Source organism: Emys orbicularis, chromosome 2 (genome assembly GCF_028017835.1).
Source record: "Emys orbicularis isolate rEmyOrb1 chromosome 2, rEmyOrb1.hap1, whole genome shotgun sequence".
In the NCBI taxonomy this organism is placed as follows: domain Eukaryota; kingdom Metazoa; phylum Chordata; order Testudines; family Emydidae; genus Emys; species Emys orbicularis.
The window spans coordinates 33,668,960-33,694,537 of NC_088684.1; the positions used below are offsets into that span (position 1 = coordinate 33,668,960).

Consider the following 25,578-nt stretch of genomic DNA (forward strand, 5'->3'; position numbering starts at 1 on the left):
CAGCGTATGGTCCCGGTGTTTGCTGGCATTCAAGCAACATCCGTTCTTTATCTTGCTGTGTAATCCTCAGGAGAGTGATATCGCTTAGGGTAACCTGGTTGAAATAAGGGAATTTAATTAAGGGGACTGAGGTGGCCGTTCCTACTGGGCTGTTTGCCTGTGGCTGAAAAGAAATCCTTCCCTGCATTTAGCCAAGTGCAAGGGGGGGGGGAGGATTGGCCCAGAGCTTTTCGCGTTTTGCTAGCAGGGATCTTCCCTGATACCAGCCAGGCGGTGGGGGGAGGGAGAAAGCACTCATCCCAGAGAATTCATGGCGGGGGGGGGGGGGTGTTAGTTTGGTTCCTGCAGGGATCTTCCCTGATACCAGCTACGCGGTGGGGGGAGGGAGAAAGCACTCATCCCAGAGAATTCATGGCGGGTGTGGGGGCGGTGTGTTAGTTTGGTTCCTGCAGGGATCTTCCCTGATACCAGCCACGCGGTGGGGGGAGGGAGAAAGCACTCATCCCAGAGAATTCATGGCGGGTGGGGGGGGGGTGTTAGTTTGGTTCCTGCAGGGATCTTCCCTGATACCAGCCACGCGGTGGGGGGAGGGAGAAAGCACTCATCCCAGAGAATTCATGGCGGGTGGGGGGGGGGTGTGTTAGTTTGGTTCCTGCAGGGATCTTCCCTGATACCAGCCACGCGGTGGGGGGAGGGAGAAAGCACTCATCCCAGAGAATTCATGGCGGGGGGGGGTGGTGGTGTTAGTTTGGTTCCTGCAGGGATCTTCCCTGATACCAGCCACGCGGTGGGGGGAGGGAGAAAGCACTCATCCCAGAGAATTCATGGCGGGTGGGGGGGGGGTGTTAGTTTGGTTCCTGCAGGGATCTTCCCTGATACCAGCCACGCGGTGGGGGGAGGGAGAAAGCACTCATCCCAGAGAATTGGATGGGGGGGGGGGGGTGTTAACCTTCAGCAGCAGAAAACAAGCTAACAGGAAAACTGCAGCACAACGGGCTTTGCTTGGTATGTGGGAAAGCAGGGCGCAGAAGCCTAAAGACAGTGGCTTACCATGGCAGCATGCAAGGTGAATTCTGTTGCCCCGACCTGCGTCTGTGATCTCTAGCAGCAAAGCCACAGGCACTCAATATTAAGAGGCAAAATGCGACCTTGCACAGAAATCACATGTGCTATGTAATGTGAATAGTATACACCGTGAAAGAGTATAAGCATTGTTCTGAAAAATGTATCTTTTAAAAAAATTCTCTCCTTTTTTCACTCCCTCCAGCAGGTGCAAATGTTTCAAGCCTCCCTCCTCCTTCCCGAAGGCTATCCCAGATAAGGCGTCGTAAAAAAAAGACGAGAGAAGAGATGTTTTCCGAAATCATGCAATCCACCAGGAATGAAAGAGCTCATCTGAATGAGTGGAAGGAGACGGTTTGCAAGTATAGGAAAGAAGCCAGTGACCGTGAGGACAGGAGGGACCAACGTGAGGACATGAGGGACCAACGTGAGGACATGAGGGACCAACGTGAGGACAGAAGGGACCAACGTGAGGAGAGGAGAGACGCTCGAGATGAGAGGTGGCGGCAGGAAGATCAGAGGAGTCGGGAAGCAACGCTGGGGCTGCTGCGTGAGCAAACAGACATGCTCCGGCGTCTGGTGGAGCTTCAGGAACGGCTGCTGGAGAACCGAGTGCCGCTACAGCCCCTGTATAACCCCCCTACCTCCTCACCATGTTCCATAGCCTCCACACCCAGACGTGTAAGAACACGGGGGGGGAGGCTCCGTACACCCTCCCATTCCACCCCAGTGGACAGCCCAAGCAAAAGGCTGCCATTTTTTTAACCTTTTTTTACTGGGCTTTTCCTTCCCGCAGATCCTCCTCCCAAACCCCACTCAGGTTCTGTGCCGCTACAGCCCCTGTATAACCCCCCTACCTCCTCACCATGTTCCATAGCCTCCACACCCAGATGTGTAAGAACACGGGGGGGGAGGCTCCGTACACCCTCCCATTCCACCCCAGTGGACAGCCCAAGCAAAAGGCTGCCATTTTCTTAACCTTTTTTTACTGGGCTTTTCCTTCCCGCTGATCCTCCTCCCAAACCCCACTCAGGTTCTCTCCCTCTTTTTATAATCAATTAATAAAGAATAAATGATTTTTAAACAATGGTGACTTTATTTCCTTTGAAAGCAAGCTGGGGGAAGGGGGAGGGTGGGTTCCTTACAGAGAATGAGTCAATAAAGGGGGCGGGTTTTCAGGAAGGATAAACAAACATAAATTTCACACTGTAGCCTGGCCAGTCATGAAACTGGTTTTCAAAGCTTCCCTAATGCGCAGCGCTTCATCGTGTGCTCTTCTAATCGCCCTGGTGTCTGGCTGCGAGTAATCAGCAGCCAGGCGATTTGCCTCAGCCTCCCACCCTGCCATAAAGGTCTCCCCCTTGCTCTCACAGAGATTGTGAAGCACACAGCAAGCAGTAATAACAATGGGGATATTGGTTTGGCTGAGGTCTGAGCGAGTCAATAAGGATCGCCAGCGACCTTTTAAACGGCCAAATGCACATTCTACCACCATTCTGCACTTGCTCAGCCTGTAGTTGAACAACTCCTGACTCCTGTCCAGGCTGCCTGTGTATGGCTTCATGAGCCATGGCATTAAGGGGTAGGCTGGGTCCCCAAGAATAACAATTGGCATTTCAACATCCCCCACGGTTATTTTCTGGTCCGGAAAGTAAGTCCCTTGCTGCAGCCGTTTAAACAGATTGGTGTTCCTGAAGACGCGAGCGTCATGAACCCTTCCCGGCCAGCCCACATGGATGTTGGTGAAACGTCCCTTGTGATCCACAAGTGCTTGCAGCACCATTGAGAAGTACCCCTTGCGGTTTATGTACTGGGTACCCTGGTGCTCCGGTGCCAAGATAGGAATATGGGTTCCATCTATTGCCCCACCACAGTTAGGGAATCCCATTGCAGCAAAGCCATCCACTATGACCTGCACATTTCCCAGAGTCACTACCTTTCGTAGCAGCACCTCCGTGATTGCTTTGGCTACTTGCATCACAGCAGCCCCCACAGTAGATTTGCCCACTCCAAATTGATTCCCGACTGACCGGTAGCTGTCTGGCGTTGCAAGCTTCCACAGGGCTATCGCCACTCGCTTCTCAACTGTGAGGGCTGCTCTCATCTTGGTATTCTGGCGCTTCAGGGCAGGGGAAAGCAAGTCACAAAGTTCCATGAAAGTGCCCTTACGCATGCGAAAGTTTCTCAGCCACTGGGAATCGTCCCACACCTGCAACACTATGCGGTCCCACCAGTCTGTGCTTGTTTCCCGGGCCCAGAATCGGCGTTCAAAGCCTATAACCTGGCCCATTAACATCATAATCTCCAAAGCACCGGGGCCCGCGGTCTCAGAGAATTCTGTGTCCGTGTCCATGTCCTCATCACGCTGGTCGCTGCGCTGCAATCGCCGCCTCCTCCTCCTCCTCGCCTCTTTTTTCTGGTCCTGTGTAAGCATAAACTCCACGAGAAAGCGCGAGGTGTTTACAATGTTCAAGACTGCGTTCTGGAGCACAACGGGATCCATGCTTGATGCAGAATGGAGTCTGCAGAGTTCACTCAGGAAAAAAGGCGCGAAATGGTTGTCTGCCGTTGCTTTCAGGGAGGGAGGGGGAGGCTGTACCCAGAACTACCTGCGACAATGTTTTTTGCCCCATCATGCACTGGGGTCTCAACCCAGAATTCCAAGGGGGGTGGAGACTGCGGGAACTATGGGATAGCTATGTAAAAGCTACCCACAATGCAACGCTCTGGAAATCGATGCTACTATGGTAGCTTGGACGCAAACCACCGAATTAATGGTGCCTAGTGTGGCCGAATACATTCGAATTTATAAAATCGGTTTCCTAAATTCGAATTATATAAATTCGAATTAATCCTGTAGTGTAGACATACCCAAATAAAAACTTCACAGCCTCTCAGGCACGGGCAAATTTTCTTCCCAAATTATGAACTATAGTCAATTATAACAAAGCAGAGTAGTTAGGTATTGTGATCTCTTCAGACTGCAGGTTAGTAAAGGAACAGTAATGAAATAAAGCAGCTAAAATGTACAGTATCTAGTATTTCTGTCAGTGACTCACTTGACAAGCCAGGATTCATCTGTTGTACCTGTGCTAACTTGCATATGGTGACAGCTAGCGGTCAATATTTATTAGTGTTGGAGCAGAAATGGCTTAATGGTTTTATCTTTTCCTCATTTCAGTTAACTGCTAATTCTGAAATCAATTGCCCATCCAGTCTCAGAGAACATAACAACTAATATCTAATCTCTCTCAGATCTGTCTTGTGAAAACAGTATTATTCACTCATGCTGAAGACATTACATGGAATATTAACATACATGAAACAACTAACAACATTGACAATGTCACTTTTTGCCTTGTTAATGAAACATTCCTTTGTGTAAATATAATGGTTCAGTCAGAAAAATGAAATGAACATTAGGGTGTCTGTGTGGAAAAAGTTTAAATGACTTAAAGAAATAGGGACACAAGATATTAAACAAAGCCTGTACCTTTATCTCTCTTGTAGCAGTTTGTAAAAGTATCCTTCAATTTTCAGTTCTCAGTGAATGGCTGGTTACTCACAAATTTGCTGTCTCAGGCAGAAACTTACAGAATTATATTGCAGCTGGATAATTAAGTGTCTTTTTATCTTTGTAAATGGGCCATAAGGCATTCTATTTAAACTCTTTAATGAGGACCACTTCATGATATTCCTAAGTGATCTCTTTCAAATGCACTGTGAATTTAAGTATTATTGTTTTTAGCAGTCGCCAAGGCTAAATGTATTGGAAAACAAACTTGATAACTGTTGACAATTTATTAGGTAGCAAATAATTATGGTCCAAAGAGGGTGAAAGCTGAGTGTGTTAAAATAGTTTTACAAGACCAAGTCGATTTCTGCGAAGAAAGAAGGGGCATATTTTTATATATGGTGTAGTTGATAGGTGGTTGGACAGCTGACTGTTCTTTCTATGGCTTTGTTTGTTTTTCTCACTTCAGACTGGTGTGGGGGGGCAATGAATGTGATTTTCTCTTCAGCTGCTAAAACTCTTTTATAAATGTTCATTTCAGGAAAGTAATCAGTGAAACCTTTCTTTCTTTCTTTCTTTCTTTACCTTAAATGAATATGGGTCTCAAATTCTGAGATGTGAGGAACATGCTCAACTCCTACTGAAACCAGTATTGGATTGAATCCAATCCAAGCTGGAGGAAATCAGCATAGCTCCTTTGACTTTAATGGCACTAGGCCAATTTCCACCAGCTGAGAATCAGGCCAATGTGTTCAGCACCTATCAGAATCAGGCCATGGTTTTTTTATAGCATATAATACCTTAACTCCTCATGTGCTCTGAATGATTAAATTTCGGGCCAAATCTTGCAGTCCTATTCTTTCAAAACTCTTAGTGATTCGGCAGTGGCTTGTATCTGACTGTGTACTATAGACTTTGGCCCTAAATTCACACTGTGTTCTACTTTTCCCCAAATTTTAAATATCTGTCTCACTTCAAGGCCAATTCCTGCAGTTTTAACTCAAGACCTACTCTGGCAAAACTTCCATTGACTTTGTCAGGATGTCTGGAATGGCTCATGACCCCGAAGTGCCAACCTCAGGGCACAGTGTTAAGAAACATGGCGCAAACCCCAAATTGGTTGTGTATTCTACAATTAGATTTGACCAACCAAGTATCAAGTGTGAACTCCTCAAGCACTATAAAAGCCTTAACATGGAGTCACAGATAGTCCCCTTGAGTACCCTGATCTACCTTGCCACCTAGGCAAGCTTGCCTTCGTGATAAATCGTCTCTTATACCAAAAATCACAATAATATTCAGGTTACTTCGAGTCCCAAAGGACCAATCACTTACCCCAGGTCAAGTGCACCCTAGATCTTTCACCAAAGAAAGGGTTTGTAGCCAATCCTACAATAAAGGTGTATTCACTAGGAAAAAGAAATGAGTGTTATTTACAAGGTGAAATCAGGTAAAGATACACACACAAATGAGATAGAGCTTTAGGTATCAAAAAGTAGTAGAAACTGCTGTAATTTGCAAACTCAATATGTCCTCTAGGGCTAACCCACGCTAAACAGCAGGAGGATAGACAGGAACCGTTTGGTTACATTGTCAATGTCTAGCAATATATATGTAAACACACAAAACCCGCGATCATTATCTACTAATATGTCTCTAAAGGTTGAACCTGGGTCAATTAGCCTGCTAGTTGTGTGACCCTTTCTGGCCCTGCATCACAGACCTATTCACAGGGCTTGGGCCATGGGCCGTAGTACTTTATCTAGTCCAATTTTAAACTCCTCAAGTGATGGGGCTCCCATCAGCTTCCTTTGGAAAATAGTTGCATAGTCTAATTTCATCATCATTTCCTGATATACCTCTTAAATTAACCTTTTGCTAGCCTAATTTCATTACAGTGAATTGTATTCTACTATGATATTAGTGGGAGATCTGTTTGTGGGTATACGGCAGTAGAATACCACACAGGTAAAATCATTATCACATGAAGCCTTTCCACCATAAAAATGACACAACACCAACACCGCCTCCTACTCCTGAATCACTAACAAACACAAGAGACTCCAGGAAGCCTGCTAGGGTCTTTGCTATTGCTATTGATTACAAGTGGAAGATGCTCATATTATGGTGATGAGTGTCAGAATAAATCCCTAAAATATATAGATATATTACAAAAACCTAAATAATATTTGATCAGTAATAAACCAGAACCATAAACAATGATTTTTTTAACTGTTACTTTTGACATCCCAGAACAGAAATTAAAGTCCCAGTATAAATTGTATAAATTAAGAGTAACCCACTAGTGGTGTGTGTGCAATACAGGACCTCCTTTGTTCAGATCCACAGAAGATATGAGTTAATTCAGTCCCCAGCTAAAGCGCTGTGGCTCCAGATATAGCAGCTCATAAACTCCATGGACTAGCACAGAGCATGCTCACCAATGGGTTACCTAATTCCTTTACTCAACAAAAAGCTTGTCCTACAGCAATTTGAACCCCAGACAAGGCCTGACTTATGTGATGGCTGCCATATTGGCTGGCACACAGTGAATTGAACGGGGACCCTCCGGAGCTGAAAGCATGAGCTGCTATAGCTAAAGAGCCAATGTTCCGTAGCTGTAGGCTGTAACAACTCATCTCTTTTGTGGATTAGCACAGGGGAGCACTTGTAATACACATTGACCAGTGGGTTACGTAAGTAGGAGAAATCTCAACATGTCATAGTAATAGTCAATTTAATAGTCTTAACATAGTTTTTGAAAGCAAAGTCAGCTATGGAAATTATGAGCAAATCTGAAAGGTTCCCATTCAGAAATACAAAACCCTTCAAGTATATTTTCTAGATTTTAACCTTATCTTTTGATTTTCACTGTGCTTAGTGCACTATTATTAGGGCTGCATTTTAGTCACGGGTATTTTTAGTACAAGTCATGGACAGGTCACGGGCAATAAATAAAAATTCACAGCCAGTGACCTCTCCATGACTTTTACTGTATACCCCTGACTAAAACTTGGGGGGGGGCGATGCTGGGGGCTCCACAGTTGCTCAGGGAGGGCAACGCAGGTGCTTGGAGGGGTCTTATGGCCCGGGGAGCGCCGCAGGTGCCAGAAGGGGTGTTGGTAGGGATGGACCAGATTCTCTACCTGGCTCCTGGGAAGCGGTGAACTCCAGCTCCTAGCTTCACATGCTTACTCCACTCTGCCCCAAGCCCTGGTTCTGCTGTTCCCATTGGCTGGGAACCACAGCCAATGAGAGCTGCGGAGGCAGTGCCTGCGAGCTGAGGCAGCAAGTGGAGCTAGGAGCTGAGGGAGGGGAGTTCCTGACGCCCTTCCAGGGCATCCCCCCAGTAAGCACCACCCCACACCCTAATCCCCAGCCCTGAGTCCCCTCACACCTAAACTCCTGCTGCTGGAGGGTAGGGGGACCCGAGACTGCCCCAACAGCAGCCAGTCATGGAAAGTCACAGAATCCGTGACTTCTGTGACCTCCGTGACAAACACGGAGCCTTAGCTATTATTGCTCTTATCCATCTATCACATTTCTGAAGTGCCCATCATTTTAGTATGTAGGCAACTGATTAACTATTTCCTCACTTAAAGTAGTATTTTATAGTTTTACAACTTTAAAGTGGTAGCACTGGCTATGTCCTCTGTGGTGTTTAGCTATTTTTACTCTTACTGCTTATTAACTAGTGTAGCACTTAGGAACTCTAGTCAGGAGACAGGCTCCTACTCTGCTAGGGTCCTGCAGAATTACAGAACAAAAAGCAGGACCCTGCTCAAAAGAGCTGCAATATAAATGTCAAACAAGAGAGAACAGATGGAGCTTTAACTGATACTTTTTGCTGTATGGGATTGTGAGTTGCTTTTTTCTGTGTTTCCATATTCCAAAAATGTTTTTATCTTGAGGGTTCAGCTCAGTTGGAATGACCTCACGGTTTTGTGTCTCTGCTTGTGTTCAGTGTGTGATAGCTGTAGCATGGTTTGTATTGTAGTTCAATGTACTATACATTTTGCCATACACTTCCCAGGTTTTCCACTTTTGCTGATCAGGTGGCACATATCTTGCAGTAAGAAATATATTGTCAAAAACAGATAGTAATAGGGTGGGTTTTTTTGAGGATAGAGTGTGTTTTGGTGGCATGCTACTGGCCACTGAGGATAAGTTCTTCATCACCATGCAGGGTCCCAAATGAAGGTTGTTATATACAAGAGTAGGCCATTGGTATAACAGACTGCATCTGTCTATGGTTCAGAAGCTCATCAGTGGTCACAACCTTGGAGCCATGGAGATAGAGGAGAGCCCCAATACCATTGCAAGGCAGGGTTGAGATCTGGGGATGCATGGGGTGGAGGGGAGTCCCTGGGATGGAGCAGGGCTGGGATGAGGTGGGGAGATGGAGGGAATCCCTGGGGAGAGGGCAGGGCTGGACAGGGTCAGGGTATGGAGGGGAGCCCCGGTGCCAGGGCAGGGCTGGGGCAAGGTGAGGGGATGGGGAAGGAGAGCAGAACATAGGGAGTAGATGGAGGGCCCAGGAGGCCCTGTGATGCTTGGGGAAGATGAAGTAGAAGAACCCCTGTTCTACAGTGGGCAGGGCTGAGCTGGGGAGGAGAGCAGGGGGTGGAACAGGGGAGGCACTGCAAGCTACTTCCCCTGGTGTGCAAATCCCATGGCTGGCCCCATCCAAACCTCCCGGCTCCCTCTGCCCACCTCCAGGCTGAGCAGTGCTCTGGATATCCTCTGGCAGCACTATACCCCTGCCCAAAATACAGGCAACTGGCACCTCCCCTGGCCCACGCCCACACCTTGACAGGCAGGTGCGGCCCATAGACTGAGAACTCTGCTCTAGACCTTGCCTCTGCTTCTAGACCCTCTGGCTTCTGTTACAGGTAGAGGTGGATCTACAGACAACCCTCTCTTCAAATTTTTGGAAATACCGTAACTAGGTAGGGAGATTTCTAACCTGAGACGACTTCGGCCCCCATTGTTTTTTATGGACACCTGCGTACATATAGCAGCCAGAATTTGGCCAATGAATATTTCCTGAACATATAGTGAATAAGGATTTCTCCTTTTGGCCTTTCACTCTCATGAAGATCATTAGGAATCTTCTTTTGCTATGGAATAATTGTTGGACATTAAAAGTAGATTAAGTACAAGCATGTAGGATATTATTAAGAGTATGAAAATATAAAGATTCATTGCAGAAATCTCTACATTTCTGTTCATTTAAATCACCATTGTACAAAAAACATACAGCTTCCTTTCATCTGGCATTTATTGGCATTGTCATATGAAGACATAATTAGCACCTGTGGGATTAACTCATTTAGTCTTTGCAGAATTTATGAATCCATTGGTTCACATGTTCGGTACCATGGGAAGTATGAATGTGACTCCATGAATTTAGGCAAAATAATCAACTGCCTTTGCCTGTAAGCACTACTGAACATCAGGGTGTAATTAAGGAATGTCCATTTTAGGTTGCTGCAGTAACAGGCACACATATTTCATTTTCTCAAAGCCTAATTAGAAATGTCAAGAAACACTGAAATATATTAATTTTAAGGTAATTATTTTTCCCATAGTGATGAGATCAGTTAATTTGGATCAAATTAGAAAAGGGCAAATATGTGTATAACATTTTTTTGTTCATAGCACCAAATATATCAAAATTAATGTATTTTGCTTGACGCAAACTTTTGTCAGCAACCTCAGCTACATAATATATTGGTATGATCATGTATTTAAAAATATCTGAACTACCTTTAGGCATTGTTCAAATCAGATAAGATCTTTAAGTAGTCAAAGAAAGGGTAATAGCTACACGTGATGTCTGTGGCCCATCCGTGATTGTTATTAGCAAATTTCTCCAACAGCCGGAGGTGGGACACTAGATGGGGGGGGCTCTGAGTTACTATAGAGCAGGGATCAGCAACCTTTGGCACACGGCATGCCAGGGTAAGCCCCCGGCGGGCCGGGACGGTTTCTTTACCTGCCACGTCTGCAGGTTCGGCCGATCGTGGCTCCCACTGGCCGCGGTTCACCGCTCCAGGCCAATGGGGGCTGCGGGAAGCGGTGCTGGCCGAGGGATGTGCTGGCCGCCGCTTCCCACTGCCACCATTGGCCTGGAGCAGTGAACCGCGGCCAGTGGGAGCCACGATCGGCCAAACCTGCGGACGCAGCAGGTAAACAAACCGGCCCGGCCCGCCAGGGGGCTTACCTTGGCGAGCCGCATGCCAAAGGTTGCCGATCCCTGCTTTATACCTTCAAGGCAGTACCTTAGGCTAGGGATGGTGTAGAGTCTTACTGCCACATTGGGAGCTCCAGGAGCTATTGTGATCCCCAGAGGGAATACAACCGCTGTGCAGCATCCGCTTCTCTCTGTGCATGGGTAGTTCTGCTGACTGGTGAAGATATGGGGGAGGTAGAGGGCATAGCCAAGGCACTGCCACTTCCCTGTTAGCCTTCCAGAGGCTACCACTGACAGTGGTACCAGCCCTTTGAATCTCTTCCACTCCCTGAACACAGGGAATAATGTTGTGCACAGCCATTGCATCTCAAAAACCAGCTACTGTGCCTGCGTGCCTAGGCACTAAGCAATTCTTTTCAGAGATGAAACTCTGAGTGGCTCCCATCGGAGATTAAAACCCCAAAGAAAGCCTAAAGAATCACAAAGATTTAGAGCTCTCTTGTCTAAGGAGAGCTATTGCCTTTTGTTTCTTTGTTTTTTATCCACCTCAGACAGACAAACTATATGTGCATTTTACTAAATATACAATCTGAATATTCCTGTGAAGTTCTTTGGTGATTGAAATGTCAAGTGCTTTATTGAATGGACTGATTTTATTTCATTTGCTGTAAAAACAATTATTTTGTAATTGGCTATTGAGATACCTATTTAAAAATTTCAGGTCCCTTAGTTATGACATCCAAGGATATTAATGCCGTTTGTGTTTAAGTTTTACTGCTCACTCTGAACCCAAACCCTGTAGATACGTACAGTATATGAATAAATCAGGATTGCTTATGTTATACTATGATGGTTTATATGATAGCATGTTGGCCACGTAACTATATATGTTCTCCTGCTGTCCTGTTCAAAAAAGATATTTATATATCAGTTCAGCTAAAATAGCTTAAAGAGCCACTGCTGCCTCCTGAAAAAAATTGCATAACATTCAGTTCAGAAATACCTGAACTAGTTTCTGATCTCAGTAACACTGGTGTAAATCTACAGTAATTCCAGTGACTTCAAAATATTTTGCAGATTGTATGTGTGGGAGGAGAGGCAGGTAAGATGATCTCCGTGTGTGTATTATATAGATGTACATTGAAATGTAGTCACTTTTAGGATGGAAGCAGTAGTGATTTTGACTCAGCAAGGAAGGCTAACTTCTCTAATTTGAAAAACTCAGGGTCAGCAAGATGGACCTGATCTAAAGTCCACTGAAGTCAATGGGAGTCTTTACTTTGACTTCAGTGGCCTTTGGCTCAGATCCCAAGTAATTACTCAAGTTGAAATTTGGCCATTGACGCTAATACTCCTCTACTTACAAAAAATACAACTCAGTCTTTAATGAACACAAATTGCCAGTGCCCAGTTTTATGTCTCATCTGAAAAATGGCACCTGCAAGAGTGCATTGTTACTTAATACCATGCTGTGGCCCTAATTCAGCACTGACTCAAAGGGAAGTGTGTCACCTACTGAGTCACTAACACCACTTTTCTTTTCCTAATAGGGCCACGTCTCCAAGACCTTTCTTTTCCAGCTAGAGTTCACAGATGTATGTGAGCCAGGAGTTACTTTTATGGACGCTATGGGAAAAGAGAGGAAAGAGATGATGCATAAATTAACTCAAAAGAAAAATAAATCCACCTTTTTGTTGTAAAATTCAAATTTTAAAAGAAAAAAACACAGCAACTTAAATCTGTTGTATTCAAGACAAAATGCAAATGCTGTGCTATAAGGGTAGTTTTGTGAAATGCAGTATACATCCTCTATGTGGGGAGGAAGGATGGTCTTATGGTTAAAGCAACTGATTGGGCATTAGAAATCTTGGGTTCTATTTCTGCCTCTCCCAAGGACTTCCTGTGTGTGATGTTGGGCAAGTCACTGAACCGCTCTAGCCTTCTGTTTCTTCATCTGGGAAATGGGATTAATAATAGCTACCACCTATCTGATAGGAATTTGTGATGCTAGAATTATTGCCCGTAAGGTTCATTAAAATGCTCAAATGGAAGGTGGCATATATAGGTGCAAAGTGTTAGTATCATTATATATTTAACATACAGCCTTGAACCTTGTGTGGTGTGCAACAGCAGTGCAAGGTTGTTACTCTAGTGGAAGTGGAGGTACATCACTGTGTCCTAGGTACACAGTGCCGTCTTCTTCATTGAGAGGGAGTATGTCGCTACCCCCTTTTACACCCACTCTTTACTCTCCCGTGCCCAAAGTGAAAAAGAGGTGGATTGCAGACAGACAATGGGCATGTCTATAGAGAACTTCAATGCAATTTGCATATGTATTTATATAGTCCTCATCACTGTGGAGCTTAATACTGCAAGGTGCTGAGAACTCTGGCCTGGATCGTGCAAAGCACTTAAGCACATGCTTAACTTTACGCATGAGTAGTCTCATAGATTTCAATGGGACTACTCCAGTGCTTAAAGCTTGTGTTCCTGGATTGGGTCAAGAAGCCCCTGTTTTTTGTAGAGTTACAGGTTCCCCTCTTAGGTCTTACTCCTTCTGTTAGGGAGGAGTTACTTCCTGGCCAATTTAGCAGTGCGCTCATTTCTGCAGGATTGGGGTTGCTGGCACACCGTGTTCTCCTCATCTCTTAATCTCACACTCATGCACAATACTTCGTACCCTGTGATGTGCAGAATCAAGTGCTATGCTGTAGCTGGAATATTAATTTTTTTGCTTTGTTGTTGGAATGTCACAAAATGAAATAAACCCAGAAATTAAAACTCACCATTAAAACTATTTATTAAGGTAACATCAATTTTTTACAGGTTGCCTTTAATAGCAGTTTGTAGGTGGGAAATTTTTGGTTTTTACACTATACTTTTCAGTGATTTATGCTATTTAAGAAGCAATACGGTCTGAGGAATGGGCAGAGATTGGAGAATCAAGAGGTCATAGGTTCTATTCCTGGCTTTGCCAATGATGACTGGCTCCATGGCCTTGAGAAAGTCTCTTTGCCTCAGATCCTGAAAGGTATTTTGACACTTAACTCCCATTGCAATCAATGGGTGTTCTGCCTAAAAACATTTGAGGATCTGGGCCTTTGCCTCTTCACCTCAGTACTCCTATCATTACGTAAATTAAGCTGTCATGGGATAAAAGGGAAGGTCCTTTCATGGATTGAGAACTGGTTAAAGGACAGGGAACAAAGGGTAGGAATTAATGGTAAATTCTCAGAATGGAGAGGGGTAACTAGTGGTGTTCCCCAAGGGTCAGTCCTAGGACCTATCCTATTCAATTTATTCATAAATGATCTGGAGAAAGGGGTAAACAGTGAGGTGGCAAAGTTTGCAGATGATACTAAACTACTCAAGATAGTTAAGACCAAAGCAGATTGTGAAGAACTTCAAAAAGATCTCACAAAACTAAGTGATTGGGCAACAAAATGGCAAATGAAATTTAATGTGGATAAATGTAAAGTAATGCACATTGGAAAAAATAACCCCAACTATACATACAACTTGATGGGGGCTAATTTAGCTACAACGAGTCAGGAAAAAGATCTTGGCGTCATCGTGGATAGTTCTCTAAAGATGTCCACGCAGTGTGCAGAGGCGGTCAAAAAAGCAAACAGGATGTTAGGAATCATTAAAAAGGGGATAGAGAATAAGACTGAGAATATATTATTGCCCTTATATAAATCCATGGTTCGCCCACATCTCGAATACTGTGTACAGATGTGGTCTCCTCACCTCAAAAAAGATATTCTAGCACTAGAAAAGGTTCAGAAAAGAGCAACTAAAATGATTAAGGGTTTAGAGAGGGTCCCATATGAGGAAAGATTAAAGAGGCTAGGACTCTTCAGTTTGGAAAAGAGAAGACTAAGGGGGGACATGATAGAGGTATATAAAATCATGAGTGATGTTGAGAAAGTGGATAAGGAAAAGTTATTTACTTATTCCCATAATACAAGAACTAGGGGTCACCAAAAGAAATTAATAGGCAGCAGGTTTAAAACAAATAAAAGGAAGTTCTTCTTCACGCAGCGCACAGTCAACTTGTGGAACTCCTTACCTGAGGAGGTTGTGAAGGCTAGGACTATAACAATGTTTAAAAGGGGACTGGATAAATTCATGGTGGCTAAGTCCATAAATGGCTATTAGCCAGGATGGGTAAGAATGGTGTCCCTAGCCTCTGTTCATCAGAGGATGGAGATGGATGGCAGGAGAGAGATCACTTGATCATTGCCTGTTAGGTTCACTCCCTCTGGGGCACCTGGCATTGGCCACTGTCGGTAGACAGATACTGGGCTAGATGGACCTTTGGTCTGACCCAGTACGGCCTTTCTTATGTTCTTATGTTCTTATGTTATCATTAAAATAGGGATAATAATAATTTGTTACATGTTAATTATTAAGTATTTGCGGTTTGTAAAATGTGTTGGACATGTAAGGACTAATATTTAGGTGTAATGTCTAATACTGAGGTGTTATGTATGTATAACGGGCGTAATACTTAGGTGTTAGCCTAGAATGACGTGGAAAAGTGGAAAAGCTAACAAGAAATAAAGCCGTTTTGTATAGTAATTCCTAAGGTTTGTTATTGTAACCTGCATTATCGTATTTTCTGTTTTGCAGTTTTACTAAAGAATGCAAAAAGAGAGGAGGACAAGCCATTCAGAGACTGTGCAGATGTGTACCAAGCTGGTTTTAACAAAAGTGGGGTCTACACTATTTATATTAATAATGTATCAGAGCCTAAAAAGGTAAAAAAATATATGAATTTGTGTTTGTTTTTGCTTGTTGATGTAGATGTTGCTCTTGGCGTGAGGGAGCATTCTGCATGGTTATGGAATCTTTACACTGGCAAAGAGCTGTATTAATATAATCACTTGGTTCACCTTCACCCTTAGAAAAATACTGGAAGGTGAAGTAAATGGAGTATCTTGCCTGGAGTGAGTCCCAACACATACTTTTTCTCCACTAGCTGAGGATCCTCCCTAAATCTGAGCATACACCCCCAAAACATGATTTGTCTTCTACCCCTCAGCAAATGCGTGGACTCTACAGTTGAGTCAGACACCTGGCAGGCAGTTCTGTCAGAAATACATGTCTCTGAAGATCAAGGAGAGATTCAGGGATACCCAAGAGAACACATTTTATTAATTAATGATCCACTGTCAAAAAATGATCATCTGTTTGTAATGAATCACTGATAAATAGTTCCCATTACATTCCAGAAATATTGTTCAGGATGAGACATGGGGGAAAGGATAAACCAACATTAGAAGAAGACTGTTAAGGCAAATATTGATATAGTGATATATGAAAGGTGAATACACAAGATAATTGAGATGTCTATAATGAAAAATGGAAAATCTTCTTAGGGCAGGTCTACACTTACTTCCTGGTCCGGCCGTAAGCAATCAATCTTCTGGGATCGATCCCGGAAGTGCTCGCCGTCGACGCCGGTACCCCAGCTCGGCGAGAGGAGTACGCGGCATCGACGGGGGAGCCTACCTGCCGCGTCTGGACCCGCGGTAAATTCGAACTAAGGTACTTCGAATTCAGCTACGTTATTAACGTAGCTGAATTTGCGTACCTTAGTTCGAAGTGGGGGGTTAGTGTGGACCAGGCCTTAGATGTTATCAAGCTGGATTGGAGAGACCTGAATAGAGGTGTGGAAACTGTTAAACTGGAATTGTAAAGGACTTGAAAATAACCTAAATGCAAGTCCACACTGGCAAATTGACAGTGAGTTGCACTTGCATTAGTTTTGTTCAAGTTCACAAGCTGTCCATGGAAGCTTCGTTGCAAACTTTTAAATTCTATCTGAATATCCACAAGCTTTACTAGGTTACTGATCTTGGTGTGTTTAGTTTGAGATTAGCACTGGGATAGGTAAGATAGGGAAAGTCACATTGTGGAAGTCATGTTTTATTTCTCTGGTATCCCTGATTGGAAGAGCTATCCAATGCAGTCAGGATAGTCAGCCCAGAAACTATTCCATTTGGTTTTTCAGAGAGGCTGCATTTTAGTTTTCTTTCTGTTTCAGCAAGAAAAGTATATATATATATTCTGCTGGCTCTTTTGTCTGTCTATCTCTGGTAGCAAGGGCCTGATACAATGTCCACTAAAGACAATGGGGAAACTCCTAGTGTCTTAAGGGATGTGGGATCAGGCACTAAGTGGGCTAGTACATTTTATAATTTTCTAGTCGCTTTCTTTGCTTAGTTTCATCCCAACATTACTGTCAATTTCTCTGCCTCTTTGCTGATTACATCCTTCAGATATTTACAGATGATTATCAGTCCTGCTCAGACCCCCATTCCCACCCCTTTGTTAGTCATCATTTTGCAAGTTGTATTTATTTAATTATTTTATTTTTTCCTCTTAAATGTGTAGACATATTTAAGGTGTTGAAATAATTGGAAGTGCAACAGTATTCTAAGCCTTTATTCTGAGTTGTGCATAATATTATACATTTAAACTGTTTACTTTTAAATTACTGAGGATACTTAGTTATTCTTTATACCATACTAATTTAGTTCCTGATCCAATGGCCATTGAAGTCATCGATTTTAGTGGGCACTGTATTGGAGCCATGAAGTGTTTTAGTTGATAGATGGCTCTCATGGATCAGTAAGTGGTTCTTATATAGGAAACAAAGGGTAGGATTAAATGGGCAGTTTTCAGAATGGAGAGAGGTAAATAGTGATGTCCCACAGGGGTATGTACTGGGACCAGTCCTATTCAATATATTCATAAATGATCTGAGAAAAGGGGTAAACAAAAAGGTGGCAAAATTTGCAGATGATACCAAACTACCGGTACTCAAGATAGTTAAGTCCAAAGCAGATTGGGAAGAGTTACAAAAGGATCTCACAAAACTGGGTGACTGGACTACAAAATGGCAAATGAAATTCAGTGTTGATAAATGCAAAGTAATGCACATTGGAAAACATAATCCCAACTATACATATAAAATGATGGGTTCTAAATTAGCTGTTACCACTCAAGAAAGAGATCTTGGGGTCATTGCAGAAAACATCTCTGAAAACAGCCACTCCATGTGCAGCAGCAGTCCAAAAAAGCTAACAGAATTTTAGGAATCATTAAGAAAGGGATAGATAATAAGACAGAAAGTATCATATTGCCTCTATATAAATCTATGGTACACTCACATCTTGAATACTGTGTGCAGCTGTGGTCACCCCATCTCAAAAAAGATATATGGGAATTGGAAAAAGTACAGAAATGGGCAACAAAATGATTAAGGGTATGGAACAGATTAATAAGATTAATAAGACTGGGAGTTTTCAGGCTGGAAAAGAGACAACTAAGGGGGGATATGACAGAGATCCATAAAATCAAAACTGGTGTGGAGAAAGTAAATAAGGAAGTGTTATTTGCTCCTTGACATAACTCAAGAACTAGGAGTCACCAAATGAAATTAATAGGCAATAGGGTGAAAACAAACAAAAGGAAGTACTTCTTCACACAACACACAGTCAACCTGTGGAACTCTTTGCCAGAGGATGTTGTGAAGGCCAAGACTATAACAAGGTTCAAAAAAGAACTAGATAAAAATCATGGAGGATAGGTCCACCAGGGCAGGGATGGTATCCCTAGCCTGTTTGCCAGAAGCTGGGAATGGGCGACAGGGGATGGATCACTTGATGATTACCTGTTCTGTTCATTCCCTCTGAAGCACCTGGCATTGGCCACTGTCAGAAGACAAAATACTGGGCTAGATGGACCATTGGTCTGACCCCGTATGGCTGTTCTTATGTTCTTATTCTTCATAAACACGTTTAAGGACAGCAGTACATTATCACCTTTTTAAAAAAATATCTGTGTTTGTCTCCAAAAGACTGTTTTAAAGCTAAAAATTTGTTTAATCCATAAATCTAAAATGAGTGTAATTAAACCGATGTGTGTTATGAAATAGTAGTTTTTTCATCCAGGCATCTAAGCAAAGGCAAATACTTAGTGCATTTGGAGTCCTCTTCATCTGAATCTACAGAAAAATAATTATTCTCATCTTAAGAAGTCCGCCACCTATAGATGCATAAAAATAGTTATTCAAATATCACCTCTTTTTTGTTCAGGATTAAACCTCAAAACATGTTGAAAGGTGTTTAATGGCTGAATGTCTTGACCTTATCTGGGACAGGAGCCAGTTCAAGGCTTTTGATGGGTAGAACTATGCAAAGCTAATATTGATAATCAACTTGATACTCCTGTTAGTGTGGCAGGTGTTCACATCCACCACCATAGAAAGTGCCAGACCACGCAATGATGGCTAATGCATAATTAGGTGCTGTAAATCCCTCTGTCACTATACAACCCCTCTTTTTAATATGCTACACCACTCAAAGAACATGAAAACTTGTTTTATAAGGCTTTCTATTACAGGAAAATCATATATTATGTGTCTTTTTCCATATTAAAATATTAACACTCAAAACATAAGGGCTTAATGCATTAGAAAAATGAACACTGGATTTCTGGGATCTAGACTTGAATTTTGAATAAGGTACATCCATCAGTTAGAAATGCTCACTGAAAATCAGACTAAGTCTAAGAAAACTAAATCCTGTAGATAAATGGTTCGACTTGCAGTATCTTTGCTGAAGGAGGACTAGAGCCAAAATGTTTGTCTAACAAATCATGTTTCTTTAGTTGTTATTCTGAATCTGGTTCACGTGTCTGCAGTGGTCAACATTCTCCTTTCCTCCTACATGTGCAAGGGGACCTAGCAAAGTCAAACAATGAAGCAATCACAGAGCATCAATATGAACAATACAGCTTAGAGTGAAAAGCATGGAACTGATTTGTCTGAGGATGAACTATTTTTCTTTGGTTGACTGATGTATAAGAATTTTTATTTAAAGGATCCGGATAATGACCATCAATTGATAGAGCAAAGAAAAACATTAAATTACTGGCCAACATTGTCCATGCTGATGGATGTGATCACAAAATACTAGGCTGACTGATCAGAATTCTTCAACTCTCTGTATAAATGCACACCTTATTTCATAGGCAAATGTAGCTTTGTTAAAGAGCACAGAAATGAAAACCTGGAACAATCACAGTGCCAATAGGGAAAACGTATCTGATAATGAAAATAATGGGGAAATTGCTTCAAGTAATAGTGTTAAAATGATGGAACAGAAAAGTAGAAATAATAATAATGACAGTTTTAACCTTTCCTTGCAGTATTCCAAGAAAAATGAAAGGATGCACAACAGGATGCATTCTTTGTGAAAGTTGTGTTATTTACAAGTACTACTGTATATACATAAAACACAAAATATCCGTCATGATTATTATGTGCATTGTCTTGTTATATTTAAGGATATACTTTGTAAGAGATAATATTCTAAAGTTAATTTGTCAGCAAAACTTTAAAGGCCACATTGCTGTCTCTATATGTAAATATGGAACTTAATGAGAGCTTTATTGTGAAATCATGGTAGGATGCTGTCCTACAATTTCAGTACTGGTCATACATTCTCCAGGGACAGTCCCACATGGTCCCATTCTTAGTCTCTCCACTTTATCTGTACCTTTTGTATATTGCTTGTCTTCTTAGATTGCAAACTCTTTGGAGCAATGATTATATCACTATCTGTGTTAGGACACTGCCCGGTATATTGTGGCTACAACCAGAATTTAAATAAGATATAAAAGCACCTATAAATAATGTATCATCTATTCTATATGTTGGCTTCACTCTATCTCATTTTCCTGCAAGTATTTATGATAATTTCTTCCTATCCTTTGTAACACTGTGCTACACTAGGTAATACTTGATAAACTGAAAAAGTACTAATGTTGGAAGACTATTAAGGAAAGTTGTCTTTTTTTTTTTTTGAGTGGACATAAATTTGAAACTAGTATAATTATTTTCATTATTACCTAGGTATTTTGTAATATGGAGATCACAGGAGGAGGATGGACAGTAATACAACACCGAGAAGATGGGAGTCTGGATTTTCAAAAAAGCTGGAAAGAATACAAAATGGTAAGGGTGAAGAATTTACAGTAAAGTTAGAAAAGTAATCGCTTGAACCATTAGATTTTAAGCTCTATGTGCCCTAACACTCAATTAACATTACAGTATAACCCTGGCAGCATTAAGTAATCAGGCGTATTGACTGGGTAAATGTAACCTCAGGACAGGATGCAGAGAGAAAATTTCTAGACACATTAAATGACTTCTTCTTGGAGCAGCTTGTCCTGGAGCCCACAAGGGGAGAGGCAATTCTTCATTTAGTCCTAAGTGGAGCACAGGATCTGATCCAAGAGGTGAGCTGAACCGCTTGGTAATAGCAACCGCATTGTAATTAAATTTAACATCCTTGTAGGCGAGAAATGCCAAAGAAACCTACCAAAGTAGTATTTAACTTCAAAAAGGGGAACTATACTAAAATGAGGAAGGTCATTAAACGGAAATTAAAAGGAACAGTCACAAGGCTGAAATGCCTGAAAACTGCATGGAGACTATTTAGAAACACCATAATAGAAGCTCAAACTAAATGTATACCCGAAATTAAAAAACAACAACAGTAAGAGGATCAAAAAAAATGCTACAGTGGCTAAACAGCAGAGTAAAAAAGGCAGTTAAAGGCAAAAAGGCACCCTTTAAAAATTGGAAGTCAAATCTTAGTGAAGAAAATAGAAAGGAGCATAAAGAATCAAGTGTAAAAGTATAATAAGGCAGGCCAAGAAAGAAAAGAGCAACACAAGATACAAAAACTAAAAGCAAAAAATTAAGTACCTGAGAAGCAGGATGTACTTAAAAAAACAGTCAGTGGGGCCACTGGATGATCAAGGTACTGACAGAGCACTTAAGGGAGACAAGACCATTGTGAACATACGAACGGCCATACTGGGTCAGACCAAAGGTCCATCTAGCCCAGTATCCTGTCTTTTGACAGTGGCCAATCCCAAGAGCCCCAGAGGGAATGAACAGAACAGATAATCATTAAGTGATCCATCCCATCACCCATTCCCAGCTTCTCGCAAACAGAGGCTAGGGACACCATCCCTGCCCATCCTGGCTAATAGCCATTGATGGACCTATCCTCCATGAAGTTATCTAGTTCTTTTTTGAACCCTGTTATTGTCTTGGCCTTCACAACATCCTCTGGCAAGGAGTTCCACAGGTTGACTGTGCATTCTGTGAAAAAAATACTTCCTTTTTGTTTTAAACCTGCTGCCTATTAACTTCATTTTGCCACCTTTCCCCAGATCATTTATGAATATGTTGAATAGGACTGGCCCCAGTACAGACCCCAGTGGGACACCACTATTTACCTCTCTCCATTCTGAAAACTGCCCATTTATTCCTACCCTACGTTTCCTACCTTTTAATCAGTTACCAATTCATGAGAGGACGTTCCCTCTTATCCCATGACAGATTACTTTGCTTAAGAGCCTTTGGTGAGGGACCTTGTGAAGAATCTAAATGCATTATTTGCATTAATCTTCACTGCAGAGAATGAGGGGGAGATCCCCAAACCCAAGCCATTCTTTTTAGGTGACAAATTGGAGGAACTGTCACAGATTGAGGTGCCAATACAGGAGGTTTTGGAACAAATTGATAAATTTGTTAAACAGTAATATGACAGTAGGACCAGATGGTATTCACCCAAGAGTTCTGAAGGAACTCATATATGAAACTGCAGAACTACTAACTGTGGTGTGTAACTTATTGCTTAAATCAGCCTCCATGCCAGATGACTGGAGGATAGCTAATGTAATGCCGATTTTTGAAAAGGGCTCCAGAGGCAATCCTGGCAATTACAGGTTGGTAAACCTAACTTCAGTAATAGCAAATTGGGTGAAACTATAGTAAAGAACAGAATTATCAGTCACATAGATGAACACAATTTGTTGGGGAAGAGTCAACACAGCTTTTGTAAAGGAAAAGCATGCCTCACCAATATATTAGAATTCTTTGAGGATGTCCACAAGCATATGGACAATATAGTGTATTGGACTTGGAGAAAGCCTTTGAGAATGTCCCCACCAAAAGCTTATAAGAAAATTAAGCAGCCGTGGACTAAGAGAGAAGGTCCTTTCATGGATCAGTAACTGGTTAAAAGATAGGACACAAACAGTAGGGATAATGGGTCAGTTGTTTGCCAGAAGCGGGGAATGGGTGAAAGGGGATGGATCACTTGGTGATTACCTGTTCTGTTCATTCCCTCTGGGACACCTGGCATTGGCCACTGTCAGAAGACAGGATACTGGGCTAGATGGAGCTTTGATCTGACCCAGTATGGCTGTTCTTATGTTCAGTTTTCAGAGGTAAATAGCAGTGTCCCCCAGGATCTGTACTAGAACCTGTGCTGTTTAACATTTTCATAAATGATCTGGAAAAGGGGCGAACAGTGAGGTGACAAAATTGTAGACAATACAAAATTATTCAAGCTAGCTAAGCCCAAAACTGACAGCAAAGGGTTACAAAGGGATCTCACTAAATTGAGTGACTGGGCAACAAAATGGCAGCTGAAATTCAATGTTGATAAGTGCAAAGTAATGCACATTGGAAAAAATAATCCCAGCTATACATACAAAGTGACGAGGTGAAAATTAGCTGTTACCACTCAAGAAAAAATTTGTAGAGTCATTGTGAATAGTTCTCTGAAAACATTCACTCAGTGTGTAGCAGCAGTCAGAAAAGTGAATAGAATGTTAGGAAAGGCATAGATAATAAAACAGAAAATATCATGATACCACTATATAAATCCATGGTGGTTCTTTGAGTGATTGCACATGTCCATTCCACTTCAGGTGTATGTGTATTCCAGTGCATGGTTGTCAGAGAGTTTTTCCCTTAGCAGTACCACTCAGGGAAGCACAAGCACTCTCTGGTGCCTTAAGCACAGCATGCAGGCATAATGGGCAAAGCCACCCCCTACCCCTCTGAGTTCCTTCCTACTGCTGCTGGAGCTCCCTTTCCTTGCTTCTGCAAGTCTTTAGTCAAACCTGTAAGTAGTGCCCATTGTATAGTTAGTGTAGTTTTAGTAGTTAGTTAGCTAGTTGAATAGTGTAAAAATATTTGCTGTTGTTTGTGTGGGTCTGGCACCCAGTCATGGTACCGGTACTGGAGATATGCCACGCTCTCTGGATTTCAAACTCTGCCACTTCTGTTGTAAGGCGATGCCTGATTGTGACCCTCACCGCCACTGCCCTAAGTGCTTGGAAGAGGCTCACATAAGCATGCAGATCTGGTCACCCCATCTCAGAAAAGATATATTGGAATTTGAAAAGGTTCAGAAAAGGGCAACAAAAATGATTAGGGGTATGAAACAGCTTCCATATGAGGAGAGATTAAAAAGACTGGGACTGTTCAGCTTAGAAAAGAGACAACTGAGAGGGATATGATAGAGGTCATACAATTTCAAATGGTGTGGAAAAACTGAATAGGGAAGTGTTTTTTACTCCTTCACATAACATAAGAACTAGGGGTCTCCCAATGAAATTAATAGGCTGCAGGTTTAAAACAAACAAAAGGAAGTACTTCTTCACAAAATGCACTGTCAAACTGTGGAACTCATTGTCATGGGATGTTGCGAAGGCCAAAAAATTGGGTTAAAAAAAGAATTAGATAAGTTCACGGAGGACAGGTCTATCAATGGTTATTAGCCACAATGGTCAGGGACACAACTCCATGCTGTGGGTGCCCCTAAACCTTCAACTGCTAGAAGTTGAGACTGGACAACAGAGGATGGATCATTCAAAATTGCCTGGTTGTGTTCATTCCTTCTGAAGCATCTGGAATTGGCCACTGTCAGAAGGCAAGACACTGGGCTAGATGGACCGTTGGTCTGACCCAGTATGGCTATTTTAATAGGAACTTGGCTGGCCTGCCATCTACAAAAATCTTCTTTCCACCCCCTTCCAGGTTCAAAGATCACACCCTCAGCCCTCTCCCAAAGCCCTATCAAACAAATGTGTTTTGTAGCATGCCTGGAAGGTCACCCACTTCTGCCTATTTCAGACCCGGGGGGCAGAGCAAATTCCAGAGTCCTCGAGCCCTCATGGAGAAGACACACCAGCAGCCCCCTCTTTTTTTATAATGAGGGTGATCTAGCTTGTGGCATTGACCACAAATGTGCCAGTTTGGCCAGGAGAGAGGCGGTCCCTCAGGTAGGCTAGTCAGAGGCTAGTCATAGCCAACACCTTAAGTTCCATCTGGAAACCAATGGACAGCCAGTGTAGATCTCGGAGCGCTGATGTCTTAGGCTATATGGGAGTCCAGGAAGCTTTGTCTAAACTAGGAGTAACTGTTATTATGGAATCACAGGCTGATGCTGTTGATGTCAATGGGAGTTGCACTCAGCACTTTGCAGGATCAGACCCTTAGTTCTGATAGGAGTCTGAAGTTAGCGAGCCTAATATACTTTGTGTGTGGGACACACCTTGATCAGTTACTATATTTTCTCTCTTTCCCCAAAAAATGAGCTAGAGGCAGGGCCGGCTCCAGGCACCAGGCAACCAAGCTGGTGCTTGGGGAGGCACCTGGAGGGGGGGCGGCGCGGCGCTCGGGCCGCCGGGGAGAGCGGGGCCACAGCCGGGCTCGCCGCCCTCCCCGCGGCGCTCTGGCCGCCCTCCCCCCCCCGCGCCCTCCCCCGGCTGCCGGGGCTCGCCGCCCTGCGCTCTGGCCGCCGGGGGAAGAGCCGAGCCCCAGCCGGGGCTCGCTGCCCTCTCGCCGCCCTGCCCCCGGCGCTCTGGCCGCCGGGGGGGGGGGGGGGAGAGCCGAGCCCCCGCCGGGGCTCGCCGCCCTCCT

The 25,578-nt window shown here is 43.1% G+C and overlaps 1 protein-coding gene across 1 annotated transcript in view; it reads left to right on the top strand.

Annotated features, from left to right (window-relative positions):
* Positions 1-25,578, top strand: part of ANGPT1 (angiopoietin 1) — a 213,040-nt gene that overhangs the window by 121,313 nt on the left and 66,149 nt on the right. The window contains exons 5-6 of the mRNA XM_065398962.1: positions 15,408-15,535; positions 20,701-20,802. Of these exons, the coding sequence (XP_065255034.1) occupies positions 15,408-15,535; positions 20,701-20,802 (230 nt within the window). The remainder of the gene's footprint in view (positions 1-15,407; positions 15,536-20,700; positions 20,803-25,578) is intronic.